General features: G+C 56.5%; 2 protein-coding genes across 5 annotated transcripts in view; both read right to left on the reverse strand.

Annotated features, from left to right (window-relative positions):
• Positions 1 to 1506, reverse strand: part of SMARCD2 (SWI/SNF related, matrix associated, actin dependent regulator of chromatin, subfamily d, member 2) — a 35176-nt gene extending 33670 nt beyond the window's left edge. The window contains exon 1 of one of the 2 annotated variants that reach the window (XM_065577607.1): positions 1233 to 1506. In XM_065577607.1, coding sequence (XP_065433679.1) covers positions 1233 to 1394 — 162 coding nt within the window. In that variant the 5' untranslated portion in view covers positions 1395 to 1506. The remainder of the gene's footprint in view (positions 1 to 1232) is intronic. The other variant, XM_005313371.4, reaches the window with a different exon arrangement.
• Positions 1507 to 13711: 12205 nt separating this feature from the next.
• The window catches only part of LOC101940807 (alpha-2-macroglobulin-like protein 1), a 51249-nt gene continuing 45522 nt past the window's right edge, over positions 13712 to 19438 (reverse strand). For all 3 annotated transcript variants that reach the window (XM_065577456.1, XM_065577457.1, XM_065577455.1), the window contains exons 30-36: positions 18480 to 18695; positions 18205 to 18329; positions 17689 to 17779; positions 17190 to 17258; positions 16637 to 16739; positions 15891 to 15932; positions 13712 to 15555 (exon numbers count right to left, since the gene is read on the reverse strand). In XM_065577456.1, coding sequence (XP_065433528.1) covers positions 15521 to 15555; positions 15891 to 15932; positions 16637 to 16739; positions 17190 to 17258; positions 17689 to 17779; positions 18205 to 18329; positions 18480 to 18695 — 681 coding nt within the window. In that variant the 3' untranslated portion in view covers positions 13712 to 15520. The remainder of the gene's footprint in view (positions 15556 to 15890; positions 15933 to 16636; positions 16740 to 17189; positions 17259 to 17688; positions 17780 to 18204; positions 18330 to 18479; positions 18696 to 19438) is intronic.

The following is a 19438-nucleotide window of genomic DNA, read 5'->3' on the forward strand; positions in this document are numbered from 1 at the left end:
AGAGCCAGAGCGGAGGAGCTGGAATTAACGTAGTGTAACCATTGCCCACTTGATCCCGGGTTACTGCTGCACACTCTGTTTTAATTAGACCCTGCCTGCTGCTGGATGCACAGGCAGAAACTGAGTCCATGAGCAGGTTTTTCCATCTGTGCCTGACATGACAAGCGTGACACATTGTTTTGAATGCAGACTTTGCTGCCGTGACCCAGTGTAACCTAGCGCAACGTGCTCTGTGTGGGGCCACGTTCTGAGAGTACCTGGAAACCGAGGCAGGTGGCTACTCTGTAAAGCGGAGTGTACCTGGTGCCACCGTGGTGTAAGGACTGCTGCACTGAACAGTGTGAGACCTAGTTACCTGAGAGGCTGCCGTGCCACTGGGCCACTGCCGCAGCCCCGGGCAGCAGAGGCACTCCAGCTGGTGGAGAGCCCAACCCCATCAGGGCACTGGACTGGAAATCATTTCCTCCCTTGGGCTGGAGTGTGGCTCCCCGGGGTGCGCAGGGACAGGGGCAAATTGGAAGGATGGTGTTTAGCTAGGTGTGGGGCTAGGAAACTCACCCATGGCAGGGGAGCAAAGGGGGCTTCCTGGGGCTGCCACCACCCTCCTCCTCCTGTCCAGCACCACATGGCACCTTCCCCCGTCCCTCCCCAGTCCTCTCCCCACACCCCCTAGTTCTCCCAGTGCCCTCCCCCCGCCCACACAGTCGTCCCCCGCCCAGTGCCCTCGTCCCCACACACAGCCCGGGCTACACGCAGCTCCTCCCTCCACGCACCCAGGCCCCCACAGTGCCCTCCACCAGCCCCCCCCAACACACACGGGTCCTTCAGTGCCCTCCCTCAGCCCCCCACCCACCTCCAGCCCCTGACTCCCCCCCAGTGCCCTCCCTCAGCCCCCACAGTGGCTTCCCCCACACCCCAGCCCCCAAGCCACACACCCCAGTTCTCCCCCAGTGCCCCCCCACGCACCCAGCCCCCCCACATTGCCCTCCCCAAACCCCAGCCCCCCCAAACCACACACCCCAGTTCCCCCCAGTGTCCCCCCCCACGCACCCAGTCCCCCCCCACATTGCCCTCCCCAAACCCCAGCCCCCCCAAACCACACACCCCAGTTCCCCCCAGTGTCCCCCCCCACGCACCCAGTCCCCCCCCACATTGCCCTCCCCAAACCCCAGCCCCCCCAAACCACACACCCCAGCGCCCTCCTCCGCCCCCATCCCGCCCGGAGCCCTCACCTGGTACTGGACGACGGCGGGCCCCATGGGCCGGTATCCGGCGGCCCCCGCTCCGGCCGGGCTGGCGCCCCGCATGAGGCCGGGCCCCGGGGCGGAAGGGGGCGGCGCGGCCCCGGGGGCGGGGGTCAGGGGGCTGAGCGGGAACGCGCCGCGGCCGGACATCGGCTTCCGCGGCCCCGCGGCCCGGCTGTTTACTAGGAAGCGGCGGCGGCTCCCAGGGCGAGTCACCGCGCGGCACCCAGCAGTGCCCGCCCTCTCCCAGAGCCCCGCCCCCGGGCCCTGGGCCCCGCCCCCAACCCTAGCCCCGCCTCCCGGGCGTTGAGCCCCGCCCCCACACCGAACCCTGCCTCCTCCCGGGCTCTGAGCCCCTCCCCCAGCCCGAGCCCCGCCTCCCGGGCCCTGGGCCCCGCCCCCACACCGAGCCCCGCCTCCCTGGCCCTGGGCCCCGCCCCCACACCGAGCCCCGCGTCCTCCCGGGCCCTGGGCCCCGCCCCCACACCGAACCCTGCCTTCTCCTGGGCCCTGAGCCCCTCCCCCAGCCCGAGCCCCGCCTCCAGGCCCTGGGCCCGCCCCCAGCCAAACCCCGCCTCCCGGGCCCTCAGCCCAGCCCCCACACCGAACCCTGCCTCCTCCTGGGCCCTGAGCCCCGCCTCCTTCCCTGGGCCCCGCCCCCAGCCCGAGCTCCGCCTCCTGTTCTTTCTGGGTACCGCCTCTGAGCTTCAAGCCCCGCCCCTGGCCCTTGAGCCCTAGGAGAGGGAGTCGCCTGCTGCCCGAGGGTGTGCGCTGGGCGCTGTAGCAGCCGCTGGGAGGGCAGGGGCCGCCCTGGGCTCGGTGCAGGACCTGGCCCAGAGCAGGAGGGCGGGGCTCAGATTGTGGGAGCGAGGGCCAGTCTTCGCTAGGATGATTGGCTGCTTTACCTGTAATTAAAGCAATGTGTGTGTGTGTGTGTGTGTGCCTGTACCTACGCACACCCCGACACCCATGTGTGTACGCCTGTACCCCACCCACCTCAATATGCACTCGTCTATGTCTGTACCCCCACACCCTCCATCACCCACGTGTGTGCGCCTGTACCTATGTACATCCGACAGGCATGCATGTGCGCCAGTACCTACGCGCACACCCTGACATCTGCATGTCTATGCCTGTACCTACACACACCCAAAAAGTACACATGTGCACCTGTACTTACACACACTCTGATATCTGTGTATGTACACCCATACCTATGCACATCTCAACATGTAGGCATGTGTGCCTGTACCTACACACAACCCATCAGTGCATGTTTGCCTGTACCTACACACCCTGACATGCACGCATGTACGCCTATAACCCCATACTCGCCAACACCCATACATGTATGCCTGTACCTACGCATACCTCAACAACCCCATGTGTGCACCTATAGCTATGCACACCCAACACCTGTGCATCTGCACCTACACCCATATACACACCATGACATGCACATATGTACATCTGTACCTCCATACATAGTAAGGCTTCTGATACTGTCTCACATGACTTTCTCATCAACAAATCAGGGAAATACAACCTAGATGGAGCTACTATAAGGTGGGTGCACAACTGGTGGGAAAATCGTTCCAGGAGAGTAGTTATCAATGGTTCATAGTCATGCTGGAAGAGCATAATGAGTGGGGTCCCACAGGGATCGCTTCTGGGTCCGGTTCTGTTCAATATCTTCATCAATGATTTTAGATAATGGCATAGAGAGTACACTTATAAAGTTTCCAGATGATACCAAGCTGGGAGGGGTTGCAAGTGCTTTGGAGGACAGGATTATAATTCAAAATGATCTGGACAAACTGAAGAAATGGTCTGAAGTAAATGGGATGAAATTCAATAAGAACAAATGCAAAGTACTCCACTTATGAAGGTACAATCAGTTGCACACACACAGAATGGGAAATGACTGCCTAGGAAGGAGTACAGCGGAAAGGGATCGGGGGGATCATAGTGGACCACAAGCTAAATATGAGTCAATAGTGTAACGCTGTTCCAAAAAAAGTGAACATCATTCTGGGATGTACCAGCAGGAGAGTTGTAAGTTAGACACAAGAAGTAATTCTTCCGCTCTACTCCGCGCTGATTAGGCCTCAACTGGAGTATTGTGTCCAGTTCTGGGCGCCACATTTCAGGAAAGATGTGGACAAATTAGAGAAAGTCCAAAGAAGAGCAACAAAAATGATTAAAGGTCTAGAAAACATGAGCTATGAGGGAAGATTGGAAAAATTGGGTTTGTTTAGTCTGGAAAATGGGACATGATAACAGTTTTCAAGTACATAAAAGGTAACTACAAGGAGGAGGGAGACAAATTGTTCTTAACCTCTGATGATAGGACAAGAAGCAATGGGCTTAAATTGCAGCAAGGGAGGTTTAGGTTGGACATTAGGAAAAACTTCCTAACTGTCAGGGTGGTTAAGCATTGGAATAAATTGCCCTGGGAGGTGGTGGAATCTCCATCATTGGGGATTTTTAAGAGCGGGTTAGACAAACACCTGTCAGGGATGGTCTAGTTAATACTTAGTCCTGCCATGAGTGCAGGGGACTGGACTAGATGACCTCTCGAGGTCCCTTCCAGTTCTGTGATTCTATGATTCTATATACTCATGTACCTACGCCCATCCTGAAACCCATGTGTGCATGCTTGTACCTACAAGCGTCCCAACACCCAGGTGCGTCCCACTGCACCCCCACACGCCCCAACATCCACGCATGTGTGCCTGTACCAACACACATACATGTACACCTGTACCCCCCACACATCCTGACACGCATCTATGCCTGTACCCCCCACATGTGGACACCCACCCATGTACACCTGTACACTCGCACCAACACCCATGCGTGCACACCTGTACTCCCCCACATACCCTGACACCCATGTGCACACACCCCAACACTCATGTACACACACTCATACCCATGTGCATACACCCATTCCCATGCACACACTCCAATGCACATGCGCACACACTCCTACCCATCCATACACACCCTGACACCCACACACACGTAGCTATGTGCACACCCCAACACTGACACATGCACACCCCATCCAGACACACACCCCGCCACCCCCGACATCCCCACATGCATAATTGTACCCACGCACACACCCCATGCATACCTGCACCCATACACATATGTTCTGACACACACATGTACCCCCACCACACCCTGTACACATTCCCCCATATGAACACACACCCAACCTCCCCTACACCCTCCACGTATGTACCAACACACACACGTGCCTCCCCCTATGCACATCTGCATGCGTGCGCACGTATACACAGTATAACAGTCCTCATAGCAGTGCTGTTTATTCTGGTTCAGGAAGCTAAATAAGCTATGTTAATATAAGTTGCTTTTCTGTGGGCACAACTACATCTGACTAAGGCTTGGATCCATATAACTATACCGGTTAAAAAAGTCCCACTCCTCCCTGCCTTGGTTACACCAGAGTAACTGTTCTGGTGCAGACCAGGCCTCAGGGACTCCTGGTCCTATTCCATTAACTTCAGAGACGTACACCGGGGATGAACATGGGGTCCATTTTACCCAGCTTGTTTCTCTTCTGGAGCTAGGTGGATCCGTGAAGCTGTAACCTCAGGGATGTGTAACTATCATGGAGTGATAGATGCTGGTCTCTACAATATAGCAACCCAGCTGTCCTCTACCCTGTTCTGCCACCATGTGGCCATTCTACTTCCTTTCATTCATTTTAAGCTCGCTGTCCCCCCACCCCACCTCTGATTCCCTCAGTCCGATCAGACGGTTTGTTGCTCCTTGGGTGCTGGGCTTGTTTCACTAAATCCAGGGAGCTGGACAAACTTCGGAGTGAGGCTTGGAGCAGGTCACACAGATCTTCACACTAGTGACAGAGGAAAGCAGGAATCGGCGTATCGGATCAAACCAACCGTCCCACTAGTTCAGTTTCCGGCCAGTGCCACATACTTCAGAGCAAGGTGTCATGGTTCAGGAAAACCACGCCTGTATTTCCCCTCAGTGGTCCAGCAAGACCCCCTCTTACAGGCTTCTGGCTTCTCTCGGGTGAAGACACGTGTCTCTCTCCCTTCTGACCAGGGTATTTCCAGGCTGAACAAGTCCCTGCCTTCACTGTGTTATTCCCAGCAAAAGACAGACTGTCCTGTGTCCTCTCTATCCCAAAGGCAGCCAATCAACTCCCAGGAAATGGAAGCAACCCCCCCTTGTTCAAGTACAGCAGCTCTGCATTTAACCCTTCCATTTCATTCTCACTGCTGAGCTGCAAACACAGGGAATGTTCTGCACATGGGTGGTGGCGCAGCCGCCGGTTGAGGGTTCGGTGGGGGACAGTTTTGCTTATTATTATGCCCCATGCAGGTTCCGGGGTGGCCAAGGAGGCGGTATCTGCTATTCAGCTTTCTGGGTTCACCAGTAATCTCCCTGAACCCAGGAAGCTGAGTGACACATACCACCTCCTCAGCCACCCCGGAACCTGCATGGCTCATATTAAAAGCGCAGGTTCTTCTTCTGGAAGAGAGACAAAACAAGAGCTTTTCCCGCAGGGCGGCTTGGGGTCTGGGGAGGTGCAGCTGGGGGAGGGGAGGGGCTCCAGCTGGCCTGGGGCTCCTCTTGCCATAGGAGGGGTGGAGGCTCAGGGCTCCAGCTGGCCCAGGGCTCCTCTGGCGGTGGGTGGGGGGCTCATGACTCTGGTCGCCCCCCACCCTCCGCCAGAGGGGGGCAAGGAGTCTCAGGGCTCTGGCTGCGGGAGTGGTAGGGGGCTCGGGGCTCTGGTTGTGGCAGGGGGAGGAAGGGGCGGAGCCAGAGACTAGCCTCCCCGAAAGGGGGCCCCACCCGCCACCAAGAGTTCTGTATTTGCAAGGGCCACCGACCAAGTGCCCTGCTGACTGGGCGCAGGGGGGGACACAGACAGATTTTGGTGATTCACTGGGGTGAGGCACAGCAAACTGTTCAACTTGAACAAGAGTTCCAGGAATGACCCGGCGTACCAGCTAACCGCGAAGAAGCTGGCAGCATTGGGGATGCACCAGACAGGTGACCGGTGCAGGGAGAGGATTAGGTGGCTCAGGCATGACTCCCAGAAAGCCAGGGATGACAACTGCACCTCTGGGAACTCACCGTCATCCTGCTCTGAGGAGTTTGACTGGGGGCGGTGACAGAGCTGAAAACAGGGGAGGTTGAGTGGAGCAATGTGGGAGGAGAAGGCAGGCAAGCCCCTGGTGCTTAGGGGCAGTGAGTGAGTTCTTGAAGGTGTTTGCTTGCTCACTGGTTTGTTTTCAGTTTGCAAAGTCTGGTAGGGCGCAGTGTGTTGTGACAGACGCACACCTGAACCTTGACTGGACGCAGGCCTATAAAGGCAGACAACATAGGCGGCGCGTAACCTGCCCATTCGGGGAGGCTAGCCCCTGGCCCTGCCCCTTCTGCCTGAGGCCACACCCCTCCCCTGCCAGAGCCCTGAGCCCCCCACTGCAGTCGGAGGAGTCCTGGCCTACCGACCGGCCCAGGCTGCCAGCCGCCCTGCCCCAGCCCTGGGCCGTCCCGCCCGAGTGCCCCCAACCCCAGGCCAGCCCGCTCAATCGCCGCCCATCCCAAAGCACTGGGCGGCCTGAGTGCCGGAGACCGGGCGGAACTAGCCCTGGAGAGCGGGGCAGCTCCAGCCCTGGCCGGCCCGAGCACCAGCTCCAGCCACCCTGAGTCCTGGGCTGTCAGCCGGCCTGCCCTAGCCCCAGCCCCAACCCCAACCCCCGCATGCTTCTGGGAAGAGGAGCAGCCTGGACTGGGGCCAGGGGGGAAGAGCTGGAGATGGAGCATGAGTGGGACCATGGCCTGGCTGTTTGGGAAGGCTTAGCCTTCCCTGGCCGACAGTACCTGCTGTCCATGGGCCAACCAGCCAGGCAGTGGCACAGGGTTGAAATGGGCTGAAAACTGGGTGGGACTTTGTAAGGGGAGGGTGTGTATGGTGGTTTTTTTGTTTGCTTGCTTCCTTCTTGACGGGAAGACTATGACACTGTGATAGTGACCCATAGAATGGAAGAGACAAGATGACTGGATGTGCATGCTGTGGGATGTACATTATCCTGGAGCGGGTATGAGGTGCCGCCTGATAGAGCTGATGAAAGAAAAGAGACACAGCTAGAAACTATGGTTGAGTTTTGAAGGGGGTTTGAGCAGTTGATGGAGGGAAGGAGAGAGGAGACTGAAGGGAAACCTCAAGATTGGCAGATGCAAGCTGGACAGGAGAACTGTGAGGGGAGACTGCTGGGTGAAGAAAGTGGCCAGGGGAGGCATGTGACTACGAGAACAAGGCCGAGGAAAGACCGGCTAGAGAAGGAGAAACAGAGCTGAGGAACAGGTTGGCTGTGTTGGAAGATGAAGGGACATGGCAAGCAGTAACAGAAGGTGGGAAGTCAAGGAAGAAGAGAAGAGCAGCTACCTGTACAAGAAAAGGGGAAGACCCAATGGAGATGGCTGGAGTTTGGAGCCCCAGGAGGATACAGGATGACCCGCAGAAGATTGCAAGAGAGAACAGAAGATAAGAGCACTTGCAGCCAGAAAAGAAGGGGGAAGGCTGGAGAATTGCACCAACTATATGACTGAGGACTCCCTACTAAGAAGAACAGACAGGCCTGTCACCAGAGCTGATCTGGAGCACAGAGGGATGTGCTGTCTGCTGGGGGCTAAGATATGGGATGTGGACCTGAGGCTGAAGAGGATCCTAATGGGAATGGGAAAGAATTCACTGATTGTCCTTCATGTGAGAACAAATGATACTGCTAGAGTCTCGCTGGGAGAATACGCCAGGCTGGGGAAGATGCTTAAAGAAATGGAGGCTCAGGTGATCTTCAGTGGGATTCTGCCTGTCCCTAGAGTGGGAGAGCGAAGATTATGATGATCAACAGATGGCTCAGGCAGGGGTGCTATAAGGAGGGATTTGGGATGTTCGTCCACTGGGAGCATTCACGAACAGAGTACTGTTCTCATGGGATGGATTGCACCTGAGTAGGGAGGGAAATAGACTTCTGGCATGAAAGTTGGCACAACCGATTCAAAGAATTTTAAACTAGGAACTTGGGGGAGACAATTTGGAAATGCTCATGTAACCTCCACGCCTGATTCGAATACTGAGTGGGAGGGAAATCAAGTAAAATAAAATCACAGCAATGGAGAAAGGAACAATAGTGGGCATGAGAATGGACATGAAGAGGAAAGTTAGTCCCAATACCAATGACTGTAACAGTCAGGGTGGCAATACTGGCAATAAAATGACCATACCTAATTGGGTGAGGAATCTGGGTGAAACCAAGCAGAAGCAACAATGCCAGGAGCCTGGGTAACACAATGGAGGAACTAGAATTACTGATGCAGGAAGTGAAACCAGATATTATCGGGCTCATGGAAACATGGTGGAATTGTAGTCATAACTGGAATATGGGGATTGAAGGGTATGTCCTGTTCAGGAAAGACAGAAATAAAGGTAAGGACGGAGGAGTAGCATGGTATATTAATGATGTGGTAGAGCGTAAACAAGTTAGAAGTGATGAAATGGATAAAACCGAATCTGTTTGTGTCAATCACTTTGGGGGAGAAAGGTAACAAAGGCTCCACTGGGACAGTGCTTCGGGTCTGCTACGGATCTGCTTGTGATATGGATAGAGACCTCTTTAATATTTTTAATGAAATGAATACTACTAGGGATTGTGTGATATGGGAGATGTTAATTTCCCAGATTTAGATCAGAGGACAAGTGCTACTAATAATGGTAGGGCCCAGATATTCCTGGATGTGATAGCTGACAGATTTCTTCACCAAACAGTCACTGAACAAACATGAGGGGATGCCATTTTAGATTTAGTATTAGTAACTAGCAGGGACCTCATAGAAGAGCTGGTTGTAGAGGACAACCTTGGTTCAAGTGACCATGAATTAATTTACTTCAAACTAAATGGAAGGATAAACAAAAATAGTACTGTAACTAGGGGCCTTGATTTCAAAAGAACAACCTTGAAAAATGTAAGGGAATGAGTTGGGGAAGTGGGCTGGACTGAAGAACTCCAGGATCTGAATGTGCAGGAGGAATGACTTTAAGTCAAAGTTGCAGAAACTATTTGGAGCCTGCACCCCAAGAAAGGGGAAAAAACTTGTCGGGAAAGGTTGCAGATCAAACTGGATGAACAAGCATCTCAACCAGGTTATTAGGAGAAAGCAGAACGCCTACAAGGAATGGAAGGAGGAGAAGTTACACAGCCTGTGCAGTGATTGTAGTTCTTTGAGATGTGTGTCCCTACGGGTGCTCCACTTCACGAGGTTCTAGGGAGCGGTGCCTGTTCAACCAGCACATGCACCCCACCTCATGCACTGTCCCCAGCCCCAGGCCGGCTATATAGAGCTGTGCAGGTGAGCTGCCCTCTCTACCGCCAAGCTCCCTAGCAGAGAACTTTGAAGCAGGGGAAAGGAGGTCAGGTAGTGGAGTATCCGTAGGGACACATATCTTGAAGAACTACAGTTACTGCACTGGGTGAGTGGTCTCTCCTTCAAGTAGTGCCCCTATGGGTCAGTGGTTCTCAACTTATATACCATTGTGGGCCGCATATGCAGCTCTCTGTGTGTTATGTGGGCCTCATTCACACAATATATAGTCTATCTGTATGGCCCTTAGGATGTCACATGGGCCGCAGCTGTGTGCTGATTGGGCCACAAGCGGCCCTCGGGCCGGGGTTGAAAACCACTGCTCTGAGTGCTCCACTAAGCAGTCTAAGGGGGGTGGGGTCTTCAAAGTTGAGTCCAAAACTGAAGACTGAAAAGTAGAGCCAAACACAGCATCAGAAGCTGAGTCATAAATTATTGCATAATGTTCCGAAAAGGTATGTGGAGTGGGGGGGGTCTACATTGCAGGTCTACATATTTCAGCAATGGGAATGTTCTTAAGAGAAGCTACTGAAGTAGAGAGAGATCTCGCTGAATAAGTGAATACTCTAGAAGGAGGTTGGAGATCAGGTGACTGATAACAAAAAGTAATGCAGTCAGAGATCCATCTAGAGAGTCTTTGCTTGGGAATTGGAGATCCCTTAGATCTGTCCACAACCGACATGAACAATCTGGGAGATTTTCTAATGGCTTAGTCCTGTCCAAGGAAAAGGCTAATGCCCTTTTGACATCAAGGGTATGGAATACATCCTCCTCATTCAGGTGTGGTTTAGGAAAGAAAACTGGAAGATGAGTAGACTGGTTAATGTGGAAATCTGAGGACATCTTCAGTAAGAATTTGGGATGTGGATGCAATGTGACCTTGTTCTTAAAAAATACTGTGAAGTGGGTGGAGGGTATGCCATCAGATCCCTTATCTACCCAACTCTTTGAGCAGAAATGCCATTTTCATCGATAAGTCAAGAAGGGAACTGGCACAAAGGGAGGTCCTGTAAGGCACCTAAGCACTAAGTTGAGGCCCCAAACTGGGGTAGGATATTTGACTCGTGGTATGATTATATCTCATCATGAACGCCCAGTAGCTGGTGATTCTAAACGGCAGTGTTGCAGACAAATATGATGTGCACTAATTAAATCAAGACATTTCCTTTCTTTATAAACTTGGTGGTGCTGGTATGCTGCCCATGGATCCCAGTACGGCCAATCAGGGGGCCTGTATGGCATAGGTGGGCGCATCCAAGAGTGCCAGAGGTACAAGATGCCATAGGTAGGAGCACTCTCGGGTGCCCCCACCACTAGAATGGAACTTGAATGTTTCTTTCATTACTATGTTCCGTCTCCCTAGAATTCTTCAGAAAAATATTCCTCTGATAGCAAAGAGGAGAGCCCCGAACTGAAATGTGGGAGACTGATGAGAAATCCCCAACATCATCTTCATCATCATCACCGTCCATGTCACTTTGTAGAGGTGGCACACTGGTAGAAGAATGTGGTGATTCCATTGGTGAATGTCCAAGACCTGGGTACCTAAATGGATCAGTACCAAACAAAGGCGAGTCAGGCATCTCTGCTGCTGGAAGGCCCTGTGGAAAGCTAAACTCCTGCAGTACCGACGTGGTGACAGTACTGAGGAGGCAGCCTGAGCAGCGGTGATTGTGACAGAAGGAGCAGACAATATCGTAGGCTTTATGCATTCCCAGGAATGTTCACTAGCTGTTACCCTGGTCTTCGGCGGTACCAAAAGGTTAGGTACCGAGGACCTGGCTGATTCTACCAGTACCGACTTAGAAGAAGCAGACTTCTCCTTTGTCGCCTTTATCCCCCGATGGAGACAAACAAAGACCTTCCTGAGCTGGAACCCTTAGAATCGTTGGGTTTCCTGGGGTTCATAGCACCTGAGGAAGCTGCAGCCTTGTGGGAACCAAGTCAGGAACTGGCAGGCGCTGAAGTAGTTGTCTCACTCAGCCACCAGGGTTTTTCTGAGGTAGATTCCCTATCTGGGGAACCCGAGCTTCATTTCCTAAAGCCTTTTTGAGAGGATCCTTGAGTCTTCCTCTTAGAAGTTCTAGGAGAGTGTTGTGCTGAAATGGTTGAAGCGGCTGACTTGCTCTGAGATTGGTGTACATGGGGGGCAAACAGTCCCCTGGCCTGGGTCAGAAGCCAGACGGAGGGAGCTCTCCATCATTAGGTCACACAGTTTAATCTCCCGGTTCTTTCTGGCTCTGGATTTTAAGGCCAGGCGAAAATTACACTTTTTGTGGCTGTGTGACTCCCCGAGGCAACGAACATACTGGGGATGCCCTCGCTCACCGGGATAACCTCCCCGCACAAAAGGCAATGTTTAAAAATGGGAGAGCTGGGAATAACTTTCCAGCCATCTAAATTTCCCCCCAGGAAAAACTGAAAGGACAACGGTCCTTACAACAATTTTTTTAAAAACTAAACTACTACAACTAACTAAGCTAAATACAACTATGAGGAAAAACCTGCAGTTGAGGTAAGCTCAACTTGGACTTTGCTGGTGAAGAGCGGAATGGAGAGCCTACCTTATGAGAGGAGACTTGAGCTTGGCTTGTTTAACCTAATCAAACGAAGGCTGAGGGGAGATCTGATTGGTCTCTATAAATTCATCAGAGGGTTAACCACTGGGGAGGGAGAGGAGTTAAGTTAAAGGGCAATGTTGGCACAAAACAAATGGATGTCAACTGGTCATCAAGAAGTTTAGGCTTGATGTTAGACGATGGTTTCTAACCAACAGAGAAATGAAGTTCCGGAGCAGCCTTCCAAGGAGAGTAATGGGGGCAAAAAACCTAACTTGGTTCAAGACCGAGCTTGATAAGTTTAAGGAGGTTGCCTGAAATGGCCTATAGCCCATCTGTGACTTCTGTTAGCAAGTGTTTCCAACAACCATAGATGGGGCACTGGATGGGGAGGGCTCAGCGTAACTACAGTAAATTCTTTCCCACCTGTCTGGCTAGTGGGTCTCGACCATATGCTCAGCGTCTAATTGATGGCTATATTTGAGATTGGGAAGGAATTTTCCCTCAGGTCAGACTGGCAGAGACCCTGGGGAGATTTCACCTTCCTTTGCAGTGTGGGACACTTAGTGGTTTGAAGCAGAGTAAATGGTGGATTCTCTGTAACTTAAATCAAGGTTTGAGGACTTAGGTAACTCAGCCAAAGGTGGGTGGGTGAGGTTCTGGGGCCTGCCGTGTGCAGGAGGACAGAGTAGATTAAGGAGTCTCAAACATCATTGCATTGTGACCCCCTTCTGACAAGAAAAATTACTACATGACTCCAGGAGGGGGGACTGAGGCCTGAGCCCTACCGCCCAGGGTGGGGGGCCAAAGCAGAAGCCCAAGGGCTTTAGCCCCAAGCAGGGGGCCTATAACTTTAGCCCCACCCTTAGCCCTATCACCTTCGGCCCCAGGTGGTGGGGCTCGGGCTTCAGCCCCTGGCCCCAGCAAGTCTAATGCCAGCCCTGGCAACCCCATTAAAATGGAGTCACGACCCATTTTGGGGTCCCAACCCACAGCTGGAGAACCGCTGGACTAGATGATCAGCATGGTCCCTTTTGGCCTCAGTCTCTCAGTGCTGGGTACCACACCGAGCATGAAGCTGTCAGTGGTGACAGCTGGAGACCTGCTGACCCCAGAATGAGCATCGGAGGCAGCAGTGGCTAGATCAGGCCACTGATGTGACTCTGGCGATGACACCAGTCCCCGAGGAGGCTTTGGGGTTGTACTCAGAGGAGCGCACAGGACCAGCCTGCTGGGGAACCAGCGGCAGAAATGGGAGAGGCAGAACTCGCCCCGGTGCCGGGTAAGTTTCTGGCTCCATGTTTGTAGCTACTAATACAGGAATGGGAGGGATTTCCGGTTTATGTGCCAATGCAAAAGTAACGACAAGAGTAGGCTAGCAGCGTGTATCTGCTAATGGCGGTTTGCACGCCAGCACCTTGGTGCCCTTCCGCCCCACCTGGAATTCAACATGGCGACGGGGAAGCAAACAGCGAAACAAACTTTTCAGCTTTAAGTTTTACTAGGAACTCGCTCACTCTTGCCAAAATGTGCTGGGATGTTAAAAAGAAGAACCTTATAGTGTCTTCCTGCGACTCCGGTGTAATCATACACCTAGAAACAATGACATGACTGCGGGGAGGGGGAGTCCATTGAAGTTACATATAGTCCATGGGTGACGAAATCATGTGTCCGAAATATGGCTTGGGGTTTGTAGGCAGCCCAGAAGTGTGCCAGAGTAGGGGTGTGATGGCCTGCGACAGCGTAGAAGGGGCAGAGTGGGGATGGGGCCTTGGGCAAAAGAGGTGGGGCAGGCGGCTAGGCTCCCCAAACGGGGTGGGGGTGCACACACCACCCATGCCTTTGCACCGTCTCTCACTCTCAACTTCAAAATCACTCTCTTCTGGCTCCTTTCCATCAACTAGGCGACTGCTTCCTCTAAGCTCAGACGCCTTCCCTCTGTCCCCCTGTGGCTACCTCCCCATCTACTCCCCTGTCCCGGGGTAGCTGGCTCTTCAAATGAAGCCGGTCCAGCTCCCCTTGCAAGAACAGGGGCTCCCAATGTGGCCAATCAAAAGAGCGGGGCAGCACCTGGGGCTAAGGACAGCCAGGCTGGCAGCAAGGACAGGGGATGCTCATGGAGCAGGAGGCAGTGGGAACGTGCTGGAGGAAACGCCCTGGGAGGTGATGCTCTGTCAGAGGAGCACAGAAGAATCCTGCCAAAGGCCCTGAAGCAGGAGGGACTGAGAGGCAAAGGAGGAAATCCCTGAGGATTTGTTTTGTTGGTTTTGCTCATGTTTGGGAAATAAAATGGCCTGAAAAAAGATGCTGGGCGTGGCAGCGGCTCCTCCATGGGCTGGGGACAAGCCAGGACCTTATATCCCCTTTGCCTCCAAACTCCTGGACTCCACCCCCTTGCCTTCCTCCCCTGGCTGGGGGACAGGTTTGCTAAAGAGCTCAGCACCCAACCTTCACCTGGCATGCTGACCGCTGAGAAATCCGGCCCCGTGTTGGGATGTTGGCCTGGAAATTCTGGCCTTACTCTCTCCTGGATCCTCCTCGCTTCTGGATCCTCTCAGCAAAGGTGAACTGGCATAAACCACAGCGTCCGAAAGCCCCTCTGTGGGGCTAGAGACAAACGGAGCGACCACTTCCGTAGCGTGACATACAATCGGGGATGGGACCGCAAGCACTGCTCTTTGGGACCAGGCTACTGAGGCTGAGAACTACTAACTCGCTGCATGGGTGAAAGGAAAAGGGTTGCAAAAGCTACTGCGGGGTGGGGGGGCAAAGGAGGGGGCGGTCACCAGGTGCTGACACAAAAGACGGTGAGCCAGGCAGGGGCCGTGGGTGCTCTGTCCATTCCAATCTGGGCTAGCAGTGCAGTTAGGGAGCAGGCCAGCAGCTGGTCCTAGGTGGGCTGTCCCTGACACTGACTCAGCGGGGGGAGCTGTCTGCAGGGGGGAGGCGCTGTCTGCAGGGGCAGCGGGGGAACGGACCCTGCCCAAAGTGTCCGTTCATTTTTGGGCTAATCTCCCTCCGTCCCCCTCATTTCTGTGGTGACTTGTCACAGGAGCAGGTGGGATGTTTCCAGAGTGAGCGGGGAGGCGTTGGCCAAAGAAGGCGCTAAGAGTCCGTGTCTCGACTGCGGGGCTGCAGCCTCTTTCCAGCCCAGGGCCAGGGGGTAGGGCAGAGGGTCCCGGAAGCAGCAGCTGAGACGAGGCCTGTCAGTGCCCCCCAGATCCTGGGGTGTCTGGCTGCCGGCGCAGCGCTCTTGGGAGGGGAGGGGGCTGCCCGGCATGGGTGGGGGCTTCAGTGGGAATTTTCTATCGTGTCGGCATCAGGGGCTTTAAACAAACACAAACATCCCTTGAGACAGGATCAAAATCACCCCCCCACACCCAGCAGACACCTGTGGACATGGCCCCCCAGAACTCTCCCAACCCCACAAAGATTCTCCCCTCAGAGTCACCCCCCACCCTCAAGACAGATTCCCTTGTGCCCCACAGAGACCCTTCCCCACAGATGTCTCTCCCCCCACACACATGGTCCTGGTGGGTTCCATGCTCCCATCTCCCCCTCCTTTGCCGTCTATAACACACACAGACCTCTCCGGACCATGGACTCCCCCGACCCATAAAGTTGTGGGCACTGGAGTTGTGTGTGGGTGCATCACACCTACCTGAGCCGCAGGGGGCACTATACTCAGCCTCCGTGTGTTCACCTGTAACAGCAAGGGATGTAAGGAATGGAGGAGAGACCCAGTGGGGGCATGAGAACCCCTCCCCCTAATCTCACACAGGCAGAGTCTGTTACCCCAGCCCCAGGGGATCCCTGCTGTAGGTCTGTCCCCTAGAAGGGAGTGGGAGGTTGCCCCCAGCTGTCTGAGTGGGGCTGTGCGCTTTCTCCCATCCCCCGTCTCCAAGTAAGTCAAACGGGCTCCATCACTCGCCCCTCCAGGCACCAGGGAAACAGTCCTGCCACCTCCTGGCCCAGCACACAGGATTCTGGGGGAGTCTAAGGAACTGCATTGCAGGGGAAATGTGGGGGGCCCTGGAGAGGAGGGCCACACCTGCTCTGGTCATTCCTGCTGGGACAGCTCCAGTTACACCAGCCCCATGCACCCCACTAGCCCAACGAGCACATGGCTGCTGTGTCTCGCCAGGTGAGCCGACTCCACAGATCGAGCTCGGGAACACGCCCCTAGCAGGTGTCTCCAGCTTGACCCCCACAGGCCCACGGCGGGTCGGCTGCCAGTCTCTGCCCAAGTGCTGGGCCAGGCCCGAGCACGGGGCCGAGATCAGCCATGGACACGGGTCACAGGGAGCAGGGGGGATTGCAATGGCACCACCCTTTACCCAGGCACTGACTGTGCCACAGAGCCCAGGAGAGCGGCTGTAAAGGTGGTGGATCCCGGGCGGGACTCACCTGTCTTGTAGTAATCATACAGTCTCACTGGGGCTGCTCTGAGATTCTTCACAGGGAAATCCTGCTCCAGGGAGAAGGTGAAACTCGCCGCCTCCTTCGTCAGCTACCGAGAGAGCGACAGAGCGAGCGCCTGAGCTGAACGTCTGCACTGGCAGCTTGAATCCCCTTCTCCCCATGGCTCGGCCTGGCCCAGCCGCTTCCTCCTGCCCCTGAGGCCTGGAGCAGTGAGAAAATGCTCCCCCTGAATCCCTGTTCCAGCCCCCTGCAAAATGTGACCTCCTTTCATCACACTCAGGGCCCAGATCCAGCCCCTTCAACCCTGAGCTCCCCGTCGCTCCGTTCACGGCCCTCCCTGGGGTTTGGTTGAGTCTGGTCCCATCTCCTCGTCCTTTATGGAAACGGGTCACTTGGAACCAGGGGAGATATCAGTGACCCCACGCCGGGAGTGTGACACAAAGCCCACAAGAGCAACTGTAATGGGGGTGGAGCGAGGACAGGACACGCCCTCCGTGTTCACACCAGGCCCCCAGAGCCCTGAGCTGCCCGCACTCACCTGGTCCAGATAGAGCGTGACCTGGTCGTTCTGCACCTCCAGCCTCTTTACCAAAGGCTGCTTCTCCAGCTAGGAGCAGAGGGAGGAAACGGCTGAGCCAGGAACAGAGGGGCTGGGGCCAGAGTCACTGCTCTGCTGGGGCTGGGACATGGGGCAAACGCCCCCCGTGGCCCCCGTGGCCAAGGGGACTGGCTGTCACCCCCCATGTCAGTCACAGCTGAGCACTGGGTGTCTGCTGGGGGAGGGGTGGGAGTCTAGAAATGGGCGTTGTGTTGTAGGGGGAGCTAAGCAGGGTCAGGATCTGCTCAGTGACTGGATGGGAGACCCAGGGCTGCACAGTGCCCCACTGCAGGGGGCAGAGCTCTGCAGGGGGAGCTCGCCCTGGGGGTCAGAGCTGCAATCTGTGCTCTCCTGGGGGTCTGGGCTCTCCCCCATGGATCAGCCCCTGGTTTCATGCTGTGTGACTGGCCCTGCCTGTTCTCCTCCCTGGGAAGCTCACCTGCCGCAGGGACCTCTTGACAGGGGTGTAGCCGGACGGCAGCTTGGCCTCGATGATGGCCATGTTGGAGGCTGGGCGCTCCCCACTGTACCTGCAACAGAAGCCGTGCACTGAGGTCGGGGTTTGCCCTGGATACAGACCCCAGGGGGATGGATGGGGAGGGGAGGCCTCCTGTCTTCTCGGCCCTGCAGGCGTCTCTAATGCCCTCTGCCTGCTCTGGGCTGGGAGCCACGCTAGCCCCCGGACAGCCCTGAGCTCCCCAGGCAAGAAACTCGGTGCCAGGAGCTCCTTGGGAGCCGACTGTCCATTAGATCAGCCCCGGGACTAGCCCTTTAGTCCCTGGCACATTCCAAGGGGCCCCTGCCTCTGCCCCGAGCCCTGTGGGGGGATGGCTCCCCCGGCGATCGATTCCTGCCCCGCCCCGGCCCGGCAGTGGGGTGGCTCTGCCCCGGCCATTTCCCCGCTGCCTGGGGCCTGTCCCTGCCCCCGGACCCGGTGGGGGGCTGGGGCTCATACCGGGCGTGCAGCACGAGGCTGAAGCGGGATCTGGCGCTCTCGGTGCACTCCTTCGGCTCTGTCTCCACACGCAGGTCAAAGGTCACGGTGCTCTTTGGGGGCGGCACGTTGTAGCGCAGAGTCAGCTGGGAGACAAGCAAGAGGGTTGGGGCAGAGCCTGCTGCCTCCGCTACCGCAGATCAGAGCCTGGGCCCAGAGCCAGGCGCCGTGGGGCAGGGCAAGGGCACAGCCAGTCACCGCTGGGCCGGCTGGTCCCCAGAGGCTCCTACACTCACCTGCACAAAGACACAGCCCTTGCCGCTAGCCCGCACCGTGTACTGCCCGGGGATGTCCTGAAGGGCCGCTCGCTGCAGCACCAGCCGGTTGGCGTTCTCCACGTGGAATTGCTGCCGGGCCCCGGCCTGGGAGCTCACCGTCACCGACACAGCCCCACTTGTGCTGTACGTCAGGGCCGCGTATTTGGCCAGGGCCTGCAGGGCCACCACCGTGTCCTGGAGAGGAGAGTCACCGAACTGCTGTCACGCTCTGGGGAGAGGAACCCGGCTCAGACTCACTGCAGCAGGATCGGGACCCGCCGGGGCGCTGACACCGAGACCCCGGCTCCCAGCCCCTGAGGGCAGGGGGCTCTGCACAAAGGACTCCTTAGGGTTACCATATTTAGTGCCTCCGAAAGGAGGACACTTTAAAGGGGCCCCAACCCCGCCCCCAGCCCCGCCCCAACCCCGCCCCCTCCCCAAAGTCTCCGCCCCCTCCCCTGCTTCCCGCGAACATTTGAGTTGCGGGAAGTCTGAAGCAGGTAAGGGGGGGTGTGGGGGGAGGAGGCGCGGCCCACCCCCGGCACCGCAGGTCCCCAGCCCGTCCCCCGAGCCCCCGGCCCGGCACCGCCTGCCGAGTCCCCGACCCGGCACCCGAGTCCCCGGCCGGGCCCCCCGAGTCCCCGGCCCGGCACGGCACCGGGCCCCCCCGAGCACCGCCGGCACCCGGCCCGGCACCCGAGCCGCCAGCCGAGCCCCCCGGCCTGGCCCGGCACCGGGCCCCCCCGAGCACCGCCGGCACCCGGCACCCGGCACCCGGCACCCGAGCCGCCAGCCGAGCCCCCCGGCCTGGCCCGGCACCGGGCCCCCCCGAGCACCGCCGGCACCCGGCCCGGCACCCGAGCCGCCAGCCGAGCCCCCCGGCCTGGCCCGGCACCGGGCCCCCCCGAGCACCGCCGGCACCCGGCACCCGGCACCCG

Source organism: Chrysemys picta, chromosome 24, assembly GCF_011386835.1.
Source record: "Chrysemys picta bellii isolate R12L10 chromosome 24, ASM1138683v2, whole genome shotgun sequence".
In the NCBI taxonomy this organism is placed as follows: domain Eukaryota; kingdom Metazoa; phylum Chordata; order Testudines; family Emydidae; genus Chrysemys; species Chrysemys picta.